Source organism: Pseudophryne corroboree, chromosome 9 (assembly GCF_028390025.1).
Source record: "Pseudophryne corroboree isolate aPseCor3 chromosome 9, aPseCor3.hap2, whole genome shotgun sequence".
Taxonomy (NCBI): Eukaryota; Metazoa; Chordata; class Amphibia; order Anura; family Myobatrachidae; genus Pseudophryne; species Pseudophryne corroboree.
In genome coordinates this window covers 364,847,457-364,868,773 of record NC_086452.1, presented here as the reverse complement: position 1 = coordinate 364,868,773, position 21,317 = coordinate 364,847,457, and the positions used below count along the sequence as shown (strand labels likewise).

The window sequence follows — 21,317 nt, the reverse complement described above, 5'->3', positions numbered from 1 at the left end:
GAACGCAGCCGTAGCGGAGCGAGGCACCTGGCTCACTCGCCATGTGAGGGGACACTGTGCACTAATTGGGGTTTCCTGTCACTTTTTCGAAGAAAACACCACCAAAAAAAAAAAAGATTTTACTTACCGGTAAATCTATGTCCCTCCTCCAGACCTCAGTTAGAGAAACTGTGCCCGGAAGAGCTGACAGTACAAGGAAAGGATTTTGGAAATCCAGGGCAAGATACATACCAGCCACACCAATCACACCGTATAACTTGTGATAAACTTACCCAGTCAACAGTATGAACAACAACAGAGCATCAGTGCAACCCTGATGCAACAATAATATAGCCCTTATTGCAGCAATAACTATATACAAGTATTGCAGAAGAAGTCCGCACTTGGGACGGGCGCCCAGCATCCACTACGGACTACGAGAAATAGATTTACCGGTAAGTAAAATCTTATTTTCGCTAACGTCCTAGTGGATGCTGGGGACTCCGTAAGAACCATGGGGATTATACCAAAGCTCCCAAACGGGCAGGAGAGTGCGGATGACTCTGCAGCACCGAATGAGCAAACACAAGGTCCTCCTCAGCCAGGGTATCAAACTTGTAGAACTTTGCAAAAGTGTTTGAACCTGACCAAGTAGCCGCTCGGCACAGCTGTAATGCCGAGACCCCTCGGGCAGCCGCCCAAGAAGAGCCCACCTTCCTAGTGGAATGGGCCTTAACTGATTTTGGCAGCGGCAATCCAGCCGCAGAATGAGCCTGCTGAATCGTGTTACAGATCCAGCGAGCAATAGTCTGCTTTGAAGCAGGAGCACCAAGCTTGTTGGAAGCATACAGGATAAACAAAGATTCTGTTTTCCTGACCCTAGCCGTTCTGGCTACATAAACCTTCAAAGCCCTGACCACATCAAGCAACTCGGAAACCTCCAAGTCAGTAGTAGCCACAGGCACCACAATAGGTTGGTTTATATGAAAAGATGAAACCACTTTTGGCAGGAATTGTGGACGGGTCCGCAACTCTGCTCTATCCGCATGGAAAACCAAATAGGGGCTTTTATGTGATAAAGCCGCCAATTCTGACACACGCCTAGCCGAAGCCAAGGCCAGTAGCATGACCACCTTCCACGTGAGATATTTCAATTCCACCGTTTTGAGTGGTTCAAACCAGTGGGATTTCAGGAAACTCAACACCACGTTAAGATCCCAAGGTGCCACCGGGGGCTCAAAAGGGGGCTGAATATGCAGCACTCCCTTCACAAACGTCTGAACTTCAGGTAGAGAAGCCAGCTCTTTTTGAAAGAAAATGGATAGGGACGAAATCTGGACCTTAATGGAACCCAATTTTAGGCCCAAAGTCACTCCTGACTGTAGGAAGTGAAGGAAACGGCCCAGCTGGAATTCCTCCGTAGGGGCATTCCTGGCCTCACACCAAGCAACATATTTTCGCCATATACGGTGATAATGTTGAGCCGTCACGTCCTTCCTAGCCTTTATCAGCGTAGGAATTACCTCATCCGGAATGCCTTTTTCCGCTAGGATCCGGCGTTCACCCGCCATGCCGTCAAACGCAGCAGCGGTAAGTCTTGGAACAGACAAGGCCCTTGTTGCAACAAGTCCTGTCCTAGAGGAAGAGGCCACGGGTCCTCCGTGAGCATTTCTTGCAGATCTGGATACCAAGTCCTTCTTGGCCAATCCGGAACAATGAGTATTGTTCTCACTCCTCTTTTTCTTACGATTCTCAACACCTTTGGTATGAGAGGAAGAGGAGGGAATACATAGACAGACTGGAACACCCACGGTGTTACCAGGGCGTCTACAGCTATCGCCTGAGGGTCCCTTGACCTGGCGCAATACCTCTGTAGTTTTTTGTTGAGGCGGGATGCCATCATGTCCACCTGTGGCAGTTCCCACCGACTTGCAATCTGTGCGAAGACTTCTTGATGAAGTCCCCACTCCCCCGGGTGGAGGTCGTGCCTGCTGAGGAAGTCTGCTTCCCAGTTGTCCACTCCCGGGATGAACACTGCTGACAGTGCACTGACGTGATTCTCCGCCCAGCGAAGAATTCTGGTGGCTTCCACCATCGCCACCCTGCTCCTTGTGCCGCCTTGTCGGTTTACATGAGCCACAGCGGTGAAGTTGTCTGACTGAATCAGCACTGGTTGGTTTCGAAGCAGAGGCTCCGCTTGACTGGTGGGAGACTGTTACTTTAGAAAAGTACGTCTCCAGCCAAATTATCCCAAAGGGCCTACAAATCAATAAAAAAGCCTCCTTTGAGAGTGCATCGGAGGTTTTTAAAGAGGAATGGGACAGAATTAGAAGTAATTGTTTTTATGCCCTCATGAATCTTATTATAGAAGAACGAAGGAGAGAATTGGAAGACCTTGATATAGAGATTAAGAAATATAAGAATCTAATAGTTCCATTTTCGGACCTCACCGATTATAAGGAGTTTGAACTGAGGATTGAAGCTAATATCAAAAAGAATGAGAAAGTCCTTGTGGACAGGAAAATGAGGAAATTCATTAGAGACAAGAAAGAAAAGGAACTACGAGAAGAAACAGGGGATTTAGATGTCTCTATTGATTTCCAGAGAATCTCTCCATCTAGAGAAGTAGATATAGATAAATGGCAAATACATACCAATAAGAAGAGGGGCCCTCCTAGAGACAGAAGTCGAGAGAGGGCAACTGACCGGATGGACAGAAATGAACAGCAGAGAAGAAGGAATAGAGATTATCCAAGAGAGAATAATAGAAACAAAATTGAAAGACACTATAATTTACCCACAAGAAAGGATCAATATAGAACATATAGGGATAGATCAGAGGAAAGGACTAATGGATACCGATGGAGGAGAGACAACAACACTCATAATACACCACAGCTACAAAGGAATCGGTATGCTCCCCTAAGCAGAGAGGATAATTTTTTAGAGAGGAGAACGAGAAGACCTCATTTCAGATAAACCTTTATTCTAAAGCTCGAAGGGGAAAAAGGGGTGGTATAAAAAATAAGAAACCGAAAAAGAGAACCCGTCCGAATGGTAAAAATAGGAGGAATAAAGTTACGACAACTAGTGAGGCAGAAACCATTTTAGATCAGGGACAGAACAATATGGTTGACAATGCTGAAAATTTACCATCTACAAGTATGGAAGTGGGAGGTATAAAGATCTTCAACATCAGCTCACATATATTGTCGAGATTTGAGACCTCCGTATTAGAGAAAGGATTAAAATATGCCCCCACTACCTCTATCGATAAATTTGCTACATTTATTGATATCCATAGATTTATTCGGAAACTATGTCTAAAAAAATTTTTTCTTTCAAAAGACACAGTTAGGACATTAGGAGAAACTGAATTAATTGGAGAAACACATTTTAGACCCAAATCGTTTTTTTACCCCCAACATATGAAGGGGAATTATATGGAGACATTTATGGGCCTAATACAGGAAGATCTTAAAAACCTCAAGAGTAATGGGGTCAAGTGTAATCTTACATTTAAAGAAAGAGCAGCCCTTAAAGGATTGAAAACCAACCCAGACTTAGTCATAAAGCCCGCCGATAAAGGCGGCGGGGTAGTACTTATGGACAGAGAGTGGTACATTAAAGAAGTCGAGATACATCTGGGAGATCGTAGCACGTACCATAAGCTAAGAGCGGACCCAGCGGATGAAATATTAAACAAGTTGGAGTCACTGGTAAAAAAATATGGGGAACTGAAAGTTCTGAATGTTAAGGAGCAGGAATTTATTTTGATTAAAGATCCTGTGATTCCTGTTATATATTTATTACCAAAGGTGCATAAGGACTCTAAGCACCCCCCTGGACGCCCTATAGTCTCCGGTATCAATTCCCCTACAGCCAACCTGTCAGCAATGATTGATCATTTCCTGCAACCTTTGGTGAACAAAAATCGATCACATTTAAAGCATGCTAAGGATCTCCTCACATACTTACCTACAATACCATGGGAAGAAGGTATGCATCTAGTAACAGCAGACGTAAAGTCCCTATATACTATCATCAATCATGAGGCTAGCTGCCTAGCGGTGACAGATTTTTTGAGCAAAAGTGATTTAGATGACCCTATCCAGAAATTCATTGTCGATGGAGTGAAACTTATTCTGTTGAATAATTACTTCAAATTTAATGGAGATATTTTTCTCCAAAAGATAGGGACAGCGATGGGCACCAGGTTCGCCCCTAGCTACGCTAACATCTTTATGGGCAAATGGGAAAATTATTTCATTTGGGAATCAAACTCATTCGGGGCGAACCTGGTGTTATGGAAACGTTATATTGACGACGTGATCTTTATATGGAGGGGTGATGGATTACTCCTGGAAGAATTTTGTACCTACCCTTAATACCAATGGTCTTAATATAGAATTCAGCTTTAAAATCAGTACAGATACGGTGGACTTCCTTGATTTAACCATATATGCTCAGGGAGGTAAACTCTGTACAAAGACATATACCAAGCCCACCGATTGCCAAACCTAGATAGATAGGAATAGCTGCCATCATGTAAATTGGCTGTGGAGAGTCAAACGGAACTGCTCGGACGATGCAATATATAGACAGCAAGCAGACATTTTGGAAGAACGGTTCAATCGATGTGGTTATGAAGAGTCCTCAGTTAGAACAATCAAAGAAGAAGTGGCTGGAATAAATAGAAATTCTCTTCTGGAGACGAAAATCCCGAATGAAAAAAGTACTAACCGCTTTGAATTTGCATTTATAACAGGATACAACACGCAACACAAGACCCTGGAACGATCCTTTAAAAAACACTGGGCCATTATAAAGAAAGATCCGATCTTGAAGGAAGTCCTACCTGATCGACCTATATTTATATATAGAAAAGCACCTAATTTAAGGAACAAGTTACAAAACACAAAATATCACCAGGTTCTCTTCAGGCGCTTGATTAAAGTCTTTGAGGATATTTCTGAGTATTCTTTATTCAACACCCGTTCTTGCCCTCAGAAAGAAATAAAGTGCACAATAGTGTAGTACTGTCAACTTTTAAACCCAAATAATCTATAAATGAGGTATAATCCGTACCAGATGGTAGTGTCTAAACAATAGACAATATGCGCAATATGAGAGAGAGGATATGGGTTATCCTTGAGTAGTCCTCAGTAATTCATCCGTCCATCACTCCATATGAAGGATTCTCATAAAAAAGGGGATAAGGGCAGATATAGTGTAATACTGCTTTCACGGATATATAAAACCAAATGAAATAATTGGACTCTCACCATAATATAGGTGTCACAAGGCAATGTACGTGGTACAAGAGGGAGGATATGAATTTTCCTCAAATGGTCCACAATGTTTCATCCACACATCACTCCATAGACAAGATTCTCATAAAAACAGAATGGGAACAAATATAGTGTAATACTGCTTTAATAAATATAAAAAAGCCAAATGGGATGGCTGGACTCTCACCATAAGATAGAAATCACAAGACAGATAGAAAAATAAACCAGGCGTCCCCGGCCCCTCGCAAGTCCTCCTATGGGTCCTATCCAGACTCCCACTTGGTCACCAGCTAACGCGTTTCAATACTTTGAAGTATCTTTTTCAAGGCATGTATTGTTCCCATTCCAGAGGATATCCTATTTATACCCCCATACTGATGACATCATCTCCCATGAGCAAATACCTATTTCCAGACATGGATACACCTATCCTCTAAGCATCCTATACTTAACACTATTAGACATCCCATCCCCTTATCCTTTCCAGACATTAGTGTTTCCCTCCTTGGCGGCAAATGTTCTGGTCTCACAAGATCTGTTTTTCAAGTTCCCGGTTTTTTAAGTGACGTCACATCCGCCGGGTGACCCGCATGTGCATCCTACTGTTCTTTCTGGTAGTGACGTACTTCCGTTTCCGTCACTTCCGGTCACGGCAGATTCCGCGTCTACGTCACTTCCGGTCCCGGCGGATTTTGCGTTCCACCATTAGTTCCGGGATTTTCTTTACATTCAGCCGCTCACCGCATAATAAAACGTCCTTTGTTGTTAGGGTAATTATTTGAAAAGGCAATAGTCATTCATTCTTCCCCCAAAGATAAAATCCGGCACCATATGTAAATAAAAAATAAATAAATACAATTAAATTTACAAAATCATAATTCATAAGTTAATACAATGTTCTTATAAAAACCATTTCAATTCGAAATCTTTATTGATGCCGTTAGGGATTAGAGTATTATAATTGTATATTAGGGTCATCTCATTTTTAGCTAATTTGACCGCAATGTCTCCTCCTCGGGCATCAGGAAGGACTTTCTTTAATACATAAAAATTCTTAATATGTCTAATATCACTGTCATGAATTTCTTTAAAATGTTTCGAAAGTGCATGTGTGTCTATACCTTTCCTAATGTTTCCCAAATGTTCCCCCAGTCTTACTTTAAAAGCCCTACCCGTCCTACCTATATAAAATTTGCCACATGTGCATTCGATGGCATATACGACATTAAAAGAATGACACGTTAAAAATTGATTGATCTTGAACTTCTTTTTATTAATATCAACCTCAACCATTTTTTTGCCAAATGTGTTGGGTATTTGTCTGCATCCTACACAACTTCCACATCTAAAAAAACCTTTGGTTAAAATATTACCCTGTTTGGGGGAGGGTGGGCACAAACTTTTTACTAATTTAGTCTTCAATTATAGTTCCCAACATCAGCAGGTAAAAAGGGTTATAAAAAAACATTGGAAGATACTTAAAAAATATCCGATTATAGGGAAGGAACTACCTGAGAACCCAAACTGCATTTTCAAAAGAGCGCCCAATCTGAAGACTAAATTAGTAAAAAGTTTGTGCCCACCCTCCCCCAAACAGGGTAATATTTTAACCAAAGGTTTTTTTAGATGTGGAAGTTGTGTAGGATGCAGACAAATACCCAACACATTTGGCAAAAAAAATGGTTGAGGTTGATATTAATAAAAAGAAGTTCAAGATCAATCAATTTTTAACGTGTCATTCTTTTAATGTCGTATATGCCATCGAATGCACATGTGGCAAATTTTATATAGGTAGGACGGGTAGGGCTTTTAAAGTAAGACTGGGGGAACATTTGGGAAACATTAGGAAAGGTATAGACACACATGCACTTTCGAAACATTTTAAAGAAATTCATGACAGTGATATTAGACATATTAAGAATTTTTATGTATTAAAGAAAGTCCTTCCTGATGCCCGAGGAGGAGACATTGCGGTCAAATTAGCTAAAAATGAGATGACCCTAATATACAATTATAATACTCTAATCCCTAACGGCATCAATAAAGATTTCGAATTGAAATGGTTTTTATAAGAACATTGTATTAACTTATGAATTATGATTTTGTAAATTTAATTGTATTTATTTATTTTTTATTTACATATGGTGCCGGATTTTATCTTTGGGGGAAGAATGAATGACTATTGCCTTTTCAAATAATTACCCTAACAACAAAGGACGTTTTATTATGCGGTGAGCGGCTGAATGTAAAGAAAATCCCGGAACTAATGGTGGAACGCAAAATCCGCAAAATTTTTTGTAAAGGAACAAGTTAGTCCACAGTGATCTTCTAGCCACAAAAAAAGTGGGGAAAATTAATACGAGGGGGTTTCATAGGTGTGGTTGCTGTATAGGGTGTAAAGAAATCAGGACGGACATGGGCAGAAAATTAGAGAGTATAGAGATCAACGGCCAGGTCCATGATATACAAGATTTCATCACCTGTAATGTAAAGAGTGTCATCTATGCAGTAGAGTGCCCGTGCCATCTTTTTTATATAGGGCGTACACCGAGGGCATTAAAAGTACGCATTGTTGAACATGTCAGAAATATAAGAAAGGGAGTTGAGACTCACGCCTTAGCAAATCATTTTAGGCTGCACCATAACTGTGACCCCCGACTCATTGTGCGATTTGTAGGTTTGAGGAAAGTAGAATGTAATCATCGGCAAAGGAATTTGTCAAAATTACTGGCAAAAACTGAAATGGAGATGATTTACAAATATAATACTTTGACACCTGGGGGCATAAATATAGATTTCGAACTCAAATGGTTCATTTAATGTTTTTTTACTTTTGTATTTATATACACCCATTTTCTGGTTTTAAACGTTATGTATTTATATTAGGAACATTGTGAACTCATATGGAGAAGCGACAATGATGGAAAAGGTCTTATAGGACTTTATGGAATTGATCCCATCTACATGTGGACTATGATCTAGACCTGGAGGTCTATAATATTCTTCTTTGCAATAACATTTAAAAGGAACTATACGAAAAAAGACATGAAATACAGGACGGGAAAGAGTGAATATGTATTTTCAATTATATGTCCCATGTTAAATGAAAATGTATGGATTTATTGATATTTAGCTTTAATGAGGTCTTAACGCATTTTCATTAATATTTTATCTTAGTGTTAAATATCCTTTTTTTGTTTGGTCTATAGGTGATGCTTTTTTATTTTTATTGAGTTCTGACACCTCAACATTGATTCAACATTGATCCTGAAATAGATTTTGCTCCATTTGACATCAGACGTTGCTAGATAATATACTATGAGGAAGTTTCAGCTATATATAGGACGCTAGTGCGGCCGATTACCATGGCAACGTTGGAGCCAATGCCTAAGTGATTGAAGTTAATACTGTCCTTTTACCCCTGGAAGTTTAAGTACGGCAAGGTCTGTTGCCGCGGTTACGACGCCACAGTACGGATTGATACCATGGCAACGTCGGAAGGGGCGTTGGGTGGAGCGGCTTTGTCATTGCTCACCACCCCCCGGAAATGACGTTACGACATGGATCGTTGCTTTGACAACAATGAAGGAAGAGGCCGGCTACAGTGATATTATTAAGGTATGCCGTCCCCGGATATGACGTCGCGGCACTATAGGTTGCCGTGGTAACACTATAACACTGTGGTCAGCGGGTCTACGCTGACTAGTAGATGTTAGTCATTTCAATAATTTACAGTGTGACTATAAAGGAGACCTCCAGCAATGTTGAGGGAGTTTGAATCTAAATAAAGTTTGGGCTCATTTTTTGTATTTTAATCTGTTGTTGTTATGGCAACCAGTATCAACACATGGGAGCTGCCATGTTGATACAGGTGTTGTTAATTGAAGATTAATGTTTCCATTGGTTGATATGGGTATTTAAGGCCCCTTGAGAGCAGAAGAGAGTACACTTACCTTGAAAAAGAACCTGGAATAGGTTTGAAACGCGTTGGTCTGGCACAAGAGAATTTCGGTGAGGCGTATGAGTGATCTGATTACCTCCAGCAGTGGTGTGCTTCGCGGGGGCTATTTTGACTGCTTAAACATCTATTTGAAAACGAATGTTCTCAAATGAGCAGGTAATTACTTCATCCACACTAAGTTTGGATTTCTCTCTGCCCTAAGTGTGCTATTTATAAAGCTGGAGTTTTATGTGTGTTTTACATGAATTTTTAAATTGAAATTTTTATATAAAGATTAAAGACGTATTGCATGAGATTCTGGCAATTCTTTTGTTTTGCATGAAAATCATCATTGGATATTGAGAGGAGAATCACTGCGAGAAGAAGTATAGAGGAAAGATACTATTACACGCAAGCTGACAAGTTAAATACAGGAACGTAACTATGATTGTATCACTGTGATGAGGCAGTGATTTTAGGAGACTCCTATTGCCACTGTAGTAGCGCCCATACGTGATTTGTACTTATTTTTTGTATTTTACAGCAGTGATGTTGTCTGACTGAATCAGAACCGGTTGACCGCGAAGCAGGGTCTCTGCTTGACGTAGGGCGTTGCATATGGCCCTTAGTTCCAGGATGTTGATGTGAAGGCAAGTCTCCTGACTTGACCACAGACCTTGGAGGCTTGCATCCGTGGTCACCTGAATGCCGAATCTGCGGCCCTCGAGAAGGTGAGCATTCCGCAGCCACCACAGGAGAGACACCCTGGCCCTGGGGGATAGGGTGATTAACCGATGCATCTGAAGATGTGATCCGGACCATTTGTCCAGTAAGTCCCATTGAAAGGTCCTCGCATGGAACCTGCCGAAGGGAATGGCCTCGTATGATGCCACCATCTTTCCCAGGACTCGAGTGCAGTGATGCACTGACACCTGTTTTGGTTTTAATAGGCCCCCGACCAGTGTCATGAGTTCCTGAGCTTTCTCTATCGGGAGATAAACCCTTTTCTGGTCTGTGTCCAGAATCATGCCCAGGAAAGGCAGACGAGTCGTAGGAACAAACTGCGACTTTGGAATATTTAGAATCCAGCCGTGTTGCCGTAACACTTCCAGAGAACGTGCTACGCTGATCAGCAACTGCTCTCTTGACCTCGCTTTTATGAGGAGATCGTCCAAGTATGGGATAATTGTGACCCCCTGCTTCCGCAGGAGCACCATCATTTCCGCCATTACCTTGGTAAATATTCTCGGAGCCGTGGAGAGACCAAATGGCAACGTCTGAAATTAGTAATGACAATCCTGTACCACAAATCTGAGGTACGCCTGATGAGGTGGATAAATGGGGACATGAAGGTATGCATCCTTTATGTCCAGAGACACCATAAAATCCCCCCCTTCCAGGCTTGCAATGACCGCTCTCAGCGATTCCATCTTGAACCGGAACCTTTTCAGGTACATGTTCAGGGATTTTAAATTCAATATGGGTCTGACCGAACCGTCCGGTTTCGGTACTACAAACATGGTCGAATAATAACCCCTTCCTTGTTGAAGGAGGGGAACCTTGACCACCACCTGTTGAAGATACAATTTGTGAATTGCAGTTAACACTATTTCCCTCTCTAAGGGGGAAGCTGACAGGGCCGATTTGAGGTATCGGTGAGGGGGCATCTCCTCGAATTCCAGCTTGTATCCCTGAGACACAATATCTATTGCCCAGGGATCCAATTGGGAGTGAACCCACTTGTGGCTGAAATTTCGGAGACGCGCCCCCACCGGGCCTAGCTCCGCCTGTGGAGCCCCAGCGTCATGCGGTAGATTTAGTGGAAGCCGGGAAGGACTTCTGTTCCTGGGAACTAGCTGTGTTGTGCAGCTTCTTTCCTCTGCCCCTGCCCCTGGCAAGAAAGGACGCACCTCGGACTTTCTTGTTTTTCTGTGATCGAAAGGACTGCATTTGGTAATATGGTGCTTTCTTAGGCTGTGAGGAAACATATGGCAAACAATTTGACTTTCCAGCCGTAGCTGTGGAGACCAGTTCCGAGAGACCCTCCCCAAACAATTCCTCACCATTGTAAGGTAAAACCTCCATGTGCCTTTTTGAGTCTGCATCACCTGTCCATTGCCGAGTCCACAGGACCCTTCTGGCAGAAATCAACATAGCATTTATTATAGAACCTAGTAGGCTAATGTCTCTCTGAGCATCTCTCATATAAAGGACAGCGTCTTTAATATGCCCCAGGGTCATTAATATAGTATCCTTGTCTAAGGTATCAAGTTCCTCAGATAAGGTATCCGTCCATGCTGCTACAGCACTACACACCCAAGCCGACGCGATTGCCGGCCTCAGTAAGGTACCTGAATGTGTATAAATGGACTTCAGGGTACCCTCCTGTTTTCTATCCGCAGCATCTTTGAGGGTAGCCGTATCCTGTGACGGCAGGGCTACCTTCTTGGATAAGCGTGTCAAAGCTTTGTCCATCCTAGGGGAGGATTCCCAGCGTAACCAGTCCGTTGGCGGGAAAGGATACGCCATAAGAATCCTTTTGGAAATCTACAGTTTTTTATCTGGAGATTCCCAAGCCTTTTCACATAACTCATTTAGCTCGTGTGAGGGGGGAAAGGTTACCTCCGGCTTCTTTTCCCCATACATATGAACCCTCTTGTCAGGGACTGGGGTTTCCTCTGTGATGTGCAACACATCCTTAATTGCTATAATCATATAACGGATGAATTTAGCCAATTTTGGCTGTAACCTTGCATCATCGTAAACGACACTGGAGTCAGAATCCATGTCGGTATCCGTGTCAATAATTTGGGATAGTGGGCGCTTCTGAGAACCTGTCGGCCTCTGCGACATAGGATCATGCATGGGTTGGGACCCCGACTGTCCTGAGGCTTCAGCTTTTTCCAACCTTTTATGTAAGGAATTAACATTATCATTTAAAACCTTCCACATATCCATCCAATCAGGTGTCGGTGCCGTCGGCAGAGACACCACATTCATTTGCTCCCGCTCTGCTTCCACATAGCCTTCCTCATCAGACATGTCGACACAAGCGTACCGACACACCACACACACAGGGAATGCCCTTTTCGAAGACAGTTCCCCCACAAAGCCCTTTGGTGAGACAGAGAGAGAGTATGCCAGCACACACCCCAGCGCTATATAACCCAGGAATAACACAGTAACTTAATGTTAACCCAGTAGCTGCTGTATTTGTGTTTTTAGCGCCTAATTATGTGCCCCCCTCTCTTTTTACCCTTTTTCTACCGTGATCTGCAAAAATGTCGCTGGTGAGTGCGGAGGGAGAAGCCCCGCCCCCTCGACGGCGGGCTTCTGTCCCGCTAAAATACATATCTTTTTGGTGGGGGCTCATACATATATACAGTGCCCAACTGTATATATGTTTACTTTTGCCAACAGAGGTCCATATGCTGCCCAAAGCGCCCCCCCCTGGGCCCTGCACCCTTACAGTGACCGGAGTATGTGAGGTGTATATGGAGCAATGGCGCACAGCTGCAGTGCTGTGCGTTACCTCATGTGAAGAACGGAGTCTTCTGCCGCCGATTTCGAAGTCTTCTTTGCTTCTCATACTCACCCCGGCTTCTGTCTTCCGGCTCTGCAAGGGGGACGGCGGCGCGGCTCTGGGATCGGACGACGAGGGTGAGATCCTTTGTACGATCCCTCTGAAGCTAATGGTGTCCAGTAGCCTAAGAAGCACGACCTATCTTCAGAGAGTAGGGCTGCTTCTCTCCCCTCTGTCCCACGATGCAGGGAGTCTGTTGCCAGCAGAGCTCCCTGAAAATAAAAAAGCTAACAAAATACTTTCTTACAGCAAGCTCAGGAGAGCTCACTGAACAGCACCCAGCTCGTCCGGCCACAGATTCAAACTGAGGTCTGGAGGAGGGACATAGAGGGAGGAGCCAGAGCACACCAGAATCTAAATTCTTTCTTAAAGTGCCCATGTCTCCTGTGGAGCCCATCTATTCCCCATGGTCCTTACGGAGTCCCCAACATCCACTAGGACAGAGGTTCTCAAACTCGGTCCTCGGGGGCACACACAGTGCATGTTTTGCAGGTCTCCTCACAGAATCGCAAGTGAAATAATTAGCTCCACCTGTGGACCTTTTAAAATGTGTCAGTGAGTAATTAATACACCTGTGCACCTGCTGGGTTACCTGCAAAAATAAGAATTTACTCACCGGTAATTCTATTTCTCGTAGTCCGTAGTGGATGCTGGGAACTCCGTAAGGACCATGGGGAATAGCGGGCTCCGAAGGAGGCTGGGCACTCTAGAAAGATCTTAGACTACCTGGTGTGCACTGGCACCTCCCACTATGACCCTCCTCCAAGCCTCAGTTAGGATACTGTGCCCGGACGAGCGTACACAATAAGGAAGGATTTTGAATCCCGGGTAAGACTCATACCAGCCACACCAATCACACCGTACAACTCGTGATATGAAACCCAGTTAACAGTATGAAACAACAGAGCCTCTCAACAGATGGCTCAACAATAACCAGATTTAGTTAACAGTAACTATGTACAAGTATTGCAGATAAACCGCACTTGGGATGGGCGCCCAGCATCCACTACGGACTACGAGAAATAGAATTACCGGTGAGTAAATTCTTATTTTCTCTGACGTCCTAGTGGATGCTGGGAACTCCGTAAGGACCATGGGGATTATACCAAAGCTCCCAAACGGGCGGGAGAGTGCGGATGACTCTGCAACACCGAATGAGAGAACTCCAGGTCCTCCTCAGCCAGGGTATCAAATTTATATAATTTTGCAAATGTGTTTGCCCCTGACCAAGTAGCAGCTCGGCAAAGTTGTAAAGCCGAGACCCCTCGGGCAGCCGCCCAAGATGAGCCCACCTTCCTTGTGGAATGGGCATTGACAGATTTTGGCTGTGACAGGCCTGCCACAGAATGTGCAAGCTGAATTGTATTACAAATCCAACGAGCAATAGTCTGCTTAGAAGCAGGAGCACCCAGCTTGTTGGGTGCATATAGGATAAACAGCGAGTCAGATTTTCTGACTGTAGCCGTTCTGGAAACATATATTTTCAGTACCCTGACAACGTCTAGCAACTTGGAGTCCTCCAAGTCCCTAGTAGCCGCAGGCACCACAATAGGCTGGTTCAGGTGAAACGCTGACACCACCTTTGGGAGAAACTGGGGACGAGTCCTCAATTCTGCCCTATCCATATGGAAAATCAGATAAGGGCTTTTACAGGACAAAGCCGCCAATTCTGATACTCGCCTGGCAGAAGCCAAGGCCAATAACATAACCACTTTCCACGTGAGATATTTCAGATCCACGGTTTTTAGTGGTTCAAACCAATGTGATTTTAAGAAACTCAACACCACGTTGAGATCCCAAGGTGCCACAGGGGGCACAAACGGGGGCTGAATATGCAGCACTCCTTTAACAAATGTCTGAACTTCAGGTACTGAAGCTAGTTCTTTTTGAAAGAAAATCGACAGAGCCGAGATCTGTACCTTAATGGAGCCTAGTTTTAGGCCCATATTTACTCCTGCTTGCAGGAAATGCAGAAATCGACCTAGTTGAAATTCCTCCGTTGGGGCCTTTTCGGCCTCACACCATGCAACATACTTCCGCCATATGCGGTGATAATGAGTTGCTGTGACCTCTTTCCTGGCATTAATAAGCGTAGGAATGACTTCCTCCGGAATGCCCTTTTCCTTCAGGATCCGGCGTTCAACCGCCATGCCGTCAAACGCAGCCGCGGTAAGTCTTGGAACAGACAGGGCCCCTGCTGTAGCAGGTCTTGTCTGAGCGGCAGAGACCACGGGTCCTCTGAGATCATCTCTTGAAGTTCCGGGTACCACGCTCTTCTTGGCCAATCCGGAACCACGAGAATTGTGTTTACTCCTCGCTTTCTTATTATTCTCAATACCTTTGGTATGAGAGGTAGAGGAGGGAACACATAAACTGACCGGTACACCCACGGTGTCACTAGAGCGTCCACAGCTATCGCCTGAGGGTCTCTTGACCTGGCGCAATACCTCTCTAGTTTTTTGTTTAGGCGGGACGCCATCATGTCCACCTGTGGACGACCCCATTGATTTACAATCATTTGGAAGACTTCTGGATGAAGTCCCCACTCTCCCGGGTGGAGGTCGCTCCCGGGATGAACACTGCTGACAGTGCTAGTACATGATTCTCCGCCCATCGGAGAATTCTTGTGGCTTCTGCCATTGCCATCCTGCTTCTTGTGCCGCCCTGTCGATTCACATGGGCGACTGCCGTGATGTTGTCTGACTGGATCAGCACCGGCTGGTGTAGGAGCAGGGATTTTGCTTGACTTAGGGCATTGTAAATGGCCCTTAGTTCCAGAATATTTATGTGAAGGGCAGTCTCCTGACTTGACCATAGTCCTTGGAAGTTTCTTCCCTTTGTGACTGCCCCCCAGCCTCGTAGGCTGGCATCCGTGGTCACCAGGACCCAGTCCTGTATGCCGAATCTGCGGCCCTCCAGAAGATGAGCACTCTGCAGCCACCACAGAAGAGACACCCTGGTTCTTGGGGACAGGGTTATCAAGCGATGCATCTGAAGATGCGATCCGGACCACTTGTCCAACAGGTCCCACTGAAAAATTCTGGCATGGAACCTGCCGAATGGAATTGCTTCGTAAGAAGCTACCATCTTTCCCAGGACCCGCGTGCAGTGATGCACCGATACCTGTTTTGGTTTTAGGAGGTCTCTGACTAGAGAAGACAACTCCCTGGCTTTCTCCTCCGGGAGAAACACTCTTTCTGGACTGTGTCCAGAATCATTCCCAGGAACATTAGACGTGTCGTGGGGACCAGCTGTGACTTTGTGATATTCAGAATCCAGCCGTGCTGGCGCAGCACTTCCTGAGATAGTGCTACTCCCACTAACAACTGTTCCTTGGATCGTGCCTTTATTAGGAGATCGTCCAAGTATGGGATAATTAAAACTCCCTTTTTTCGAAGGAGTATCATCATTTCCGCCATAACCTTGGTAAATACCCTCGGTGCCGTGGAGAGTCCAAACGGCAGCGTCTGGAATTGGTAATGGTAATCCTGTACCACAAATCTGAGGTACTCCTGGTGAGGATGGTAAATGGGGACATGCAGGTAAGCATCCTTGATGTCCAGGGATACCATGTAATCCCCCTCGTCCAGGCTTGCAATAACCGCCCTGAGCGATTCCATCTTGAACTTGAATTTTTTTATGTATGTGTTCAAGGATTTCAAATTTAAAATGGGTCTCACCGAACCGTCCGGTTTCGGCACCACAAATAGTGTGGAATAGTAACCCCGGCCTTGTTGAAGTAGGGGTACCCTGATTATCACCTGCTGGGAATACAGCTTGTGAATCGCTGCTAGCACCGCCTTCCTGTCTGAGGGAGCAATCGGCAAGGCAGATTTTAGGAACCGGTGGGGTGGAGCCGCCTCGAATTCCAGCTTGTATCCCTGAGATACTATTTGAAGGATCCAGGGATCCACCTGTGAGCGAGCCCACTGATCGCTGAAATTCATGAGGCGGGCCCCCACCGTACCTGGCTCCGCCTGTGGAGCCCCACCGTCATGCGGCGGACTTGGAAGAGGAAGCGGGGGAGGACTTTTGTTCCTGGGAACCTGCTGTTTGCTGCAGCCTTTTTCCCCTACCTCTGCCTCTAGACAGAAAAGACCCTCCTTTTCCCCGCTTGTTTTTCTGGGTCCGAAAGGACTGAACCTGATAAAATGGCGCCTTCTTAGGCTGTGAGGGGACATGGGGTAAAAATGCTGACTTCCCAGACGTTGCTGTGGAAACTAGGTCGGAGAGACCATCCCCAAATAATTCCTCCCCTTTATAAGGCAAAACTTCCATGTGCCTTTTGGAATCTGCATCTCCAGTCCACTGGCGAGTCCATAAGCATCTCCTAGCAGAGATGGATAATGCACTTACTTTAGATGCCAGCCGGCAGATTTCCCTCTGTGCATCTCTCATGTATAAGACTGAGTCTTTGATATGGTCAATTGTTAGCAGAATCGTGTCTCTGTCTAATGTGTCAATATTTTCTGACAGTTTATCTGACCACGCAGCGGCAGCACTGCACATCCATGCTGACGCAATAGCTGGTCTAAGTATAATGCCTGAGTGTGTATATACAGACTTCAGGATCGCCTCCTGCTTTCTATCAGCAGGTTCCTTAAGGGCGGCCGTATCCTGGGACGGTAGTGCCACCTTTTTAGACAAACGTGTGAGCGCTTTATCCACCCTAGGGGGTGTTTCCCAACGTAACCTATCCTCTGGCGGGAAAGGGAACGCCATTAGTATCTTCTTAGGAATTACCAATTTCTTATCAGGGGAAGCCCACGCTTCTTCACACACTTCATTTAATTCATCTGACGGGGGAAAAACTACAGGTAGGTTTTTTCTCCCCAAACATAATACCCTTTTTTGTGGTACCTGGATGTAAATCAGAAATATTTAACACCTCTTTCATTGCCTCAATCATGCAGTGAATGGCCTTAACGGGCATTAAATTTGACTCATCGTCGTCGACACTGGTGTCAGTATCCGTGTCGACATCTACTTGTGCCATCTGAGATAGCGGGCGTTTCAGAGCCCCTGATGACTTTTGAGACACCTGGACAGGCACGAGCTGAAGACTCGGCTGTCCCACAGTCAGCATGTCGTCAAATTTTTTATGTAAGGAGTCTATACGTGCACTCATTTCCTGCCATAAACTCATCCACTCAGGTGTCTGCCCCCCAGGGGGTGACATCCCTGCTAAAGGCATCTGCTCCCCCTCCACATCATTATCCTCCTCAAACATGTCGACACAGCCGTACCGACACACTCCACACACACAGGGAATGCTCAAACAGAGGACAGGACCCACAAAAAGCCCTTTGGGGGGACAGAGTAAGAGTATGCCAGCACACACAAGAGCACTATATATATATATATATATATATATATATATATAGGGACTAACTGAGTTATGTCCCTAATAGCTGTTTTTCAATAAAATATATATATATATATATATATTTCCAAATTTAATGCCCCCCCTCTCTTTTCCCTCTTACTGGTACTGTAGATTGCAGGGAAGAGCCAGGGAGCTTCCTTCCAGCCGAGCTGTGAGGGAAAAATGGCGCCAGTGTGCTGAGGAGATAGGCTCCGCCCCTTTTTCGCGGCCTATTCTCCCGCTTTTTATGGAATTCTGGCAGGGGTATTTACCTCATATATAGCCCCTGGGGCTATATATTGAGGTATTTTAGCCAGCCAAGGTGTTTTTATTGCTGCCTCAGGGCGCCCCCCACCAGCGCCCTGCACCCTCAGTGACCGGAGTGTGAAGTGTGTGAGAGGAGCAATGGCGCACAAGCTGCAGTGCTGTGCGCTACCTTGGTGAAGACAGAGTCTTCATGCCGCCGATTTTCCGGACCATCTTCTTGCTTCTGGCTCTGTAAGGGGGACGGAGGTGCGGCTCCGGGACCGAACATCAAGGCTGGGCCTGCGGTCGATCCCTCTGGAGCTAATGGTGTCCAGTAGCCTAAGAAGCCCAATCCGGCTGCAAGCAGGCGAGTTCGCTTCTTCTCCCCTTAGTCCCTCGCTGCAGTGAGCCTGTTGCCAGCAGGTCTCACTGAAAATAAAAAAATCTAAGACTATTACTTTCTAAGAGCTCAGGAGAGCCCCTAGTGTGCATCCAACCTCGGCCGGGCACGAAATCTAACTGAGGCTTGGAGGAGGGTCATAGTGGGAGGAGCCAGTGCACACCAGGTAGTCTAAGATCTTTCTAGAGTGCCCAGCCTCCTTCGGAGCCCGCTATTCCCCATGGTCCTTACGGAGTTCCCAGCATCCACTAGGACGTCAGAGAAACATGCACTGTGTGTGCCCCCGAGGACCGAGTTTGAGAACCTCTGCACTAGGACGTTAGAGAAAAAAAAAAAAACACAACTCATGTCACCCTTTTTCCATGTCGATCTAGTACATATTGACCTAGTGACCATGTTGACCGAAGTGTGGTCGACCTAATGACCCATACCTGGCTGAAGGCAGCATTATAGGCACACTCACCTCTCGCAGAGCTTGAACTCCCCTGCTGGAAAGCGATACTTCCAGGGACTTTCCTCACTTTCCAGGGTGAACACACGGTCTTTATGCTTCTCCGATTGAATATGTTTCTGCCATTGCCTCTCACTGTTGCTGTTCTTGCCACAGAGATAACAGTGGAATCCATCCTTTTAGGGGAAACAAAGAGAAAAAAGCAACATGAAGGTATTAAAATTTCTTCTAGTCCGCAATAAAATTACGAAGACCTAAACTAATCTATTACACCTCATAACGAGTCACTGCATAGTCTTCAAATCGTCTTCCACTCATGCATGGTAAGTTACAAAACGAAATAAACAGGTTTCATGGTGATCACCTGTCCAATATAACACGTTCCTTAGCAAGAGCAACAGCCATTCGGTGGTTCTATTCTTTGTGATCCTAGTGTAATGCACAGTGGTAAAATAATGAAGTGGAATAATATAGTGCAGTGGTTCTCAAACTATCGGTAGTGACCCCAAAGTGGTTCACGACACTCTCAGCATGGGGTCGTAAATCCATGTTGCTGTCCATTAGGCCAGTGGTTTCCAAACTTTTTTGAATCACGGCGCCCTAGAATATCAGAATTTTTTTCACGGCACCCCTAGGCCAAAAATTTCTTATTGAGAAATTTAGAAAGAAATATTACATTAAGTAGATAGCATTTATATGCCATCCTTAGGGTCAGTTGTGTGGTGAGGGACAAGATGTGCTTCTGTTTGGCCACATATTTTATGACTGGCAGCCACCAGCACTGGTTTTGCCTATTATATTGATCATGAATAATTTGAATTGGTCCTAGACCACCAACCCAGGGCACCCCTGCAAGTGTCCCGAGGCACCCCAGGGAGCCACGGCACACAGTTTGGGAACCTCTGCATTAGGCTAATAACTCCTCTGATCTCTCAGCCGGTGATCCAAGGAGTATGAAAAATCATTTGAATTTCAGACACCGCAGATCACTGGCTGAGAGATTGGAGGAGTCATCAGGCAGCTCCGCCACCACCTCTGCCTTTCCTGTAAAGCTACAGGCAGGCTGCACTCTTGGCTCTCTCATCTACATGCAGATATCTACAACGGGCACACTGCTAGCAGTGAGGGTGCTCCCGGGTCCTGGGGCTTCTGAGCTATAGGAAACTTACAGATGACACAGGAAGCCAGCAGCAGAATGCAATCAGACTCAAATGAGCAAGCTCATAGCAAGCAGGATTCGGAGTCTGTGAAGGATCTCTTGTAAGTAAGTCCAGCATGGGGGTTCATTTCAGGGTGTCAGGGGGAAGTGTTCTGGGAAGCAGCAGTAGGGGAGCATGAGGAGGAAGGAGGGGAGCACTGAGCATAGACTTTATGGAATGTGTCTGTGGATGGTGAGAACAGGGGAAAACTCATTAAACACCCTCTGCATTCCTCTTCCATCCATCCGTCACTTTTTGCCATCCCACATTACCCACTGCCTCCCCGTCTTTCCCTAGTCACTCTCTTCCTCTCCCTAGTCATTATTTGCCTCTCCCTAGTCACCCTCTGCCATCCAGTCATCCAGTGCCTCCCCTTGCCACCCTCTGCCTCCCCATCATTCTATGCCTCGCCCTAGTCACCTTCTGCCTCGCTCTACCACTCCCGTCACCCACTGCTTCTCCATATTCACCCTGTCTCACTCTGCCATCCCAGTCACTCTCTGCCTCTCCTTGTCATCCACTGCCCCTCCAGTCTCCCACTTCCTCTCCCTGCCACCAACTGTCTCCCCATCACCCTTTACCACCCACTGCCTCCCCCCAAAGCCTTCACAGTATGTATAAACTTAACATCTGCACGAGTATAGTAAAAAACACAAGTAGGGCAAGGACTCCGAAAGGATCTGGTTCCTGCAATGTTGTAAGAAATGAAGTGATCTCATTAGCGGTCACTTCAATTCTATTTTGTGCCTCTGCAATGTCACTGTACATGTGCGGTTTGCTGACCACACGTGTGGGCGGACAATCTGCAGTAACTTGCTAGGATCCTGTAATAGTTTGAGAACCCCTGATATAGTGTATGCAAC

The 21,317-nt window shown here is 45.3% G+C and overlaps 1 protein-coding gene across 1 annotated transcript in view; it reads right to left on the bottom strand.

Annotated features, from left to right (window-relative positions):
* LOC134958822 (zinc finger CCCH domain-containing protein 7B-like) overlaps nucleotides 1-21,317 on the bottom strand; it is a 296,536-nt gene that overhangs the window by 3,464 nt on the left and 271,755 nt on the right. Inside the window, exon 23 of the mRNA XM_063941538.1 lies at nucleotides 19,268-19,431. Coding sequence (XP_063797608.1) covers nucleotides 19,268-19,431 — 164 coding nt within the window. The remainder of the gene's footprint in view (nucleotides 1-19,267; nucleotides 19,432-21,317) is intronic.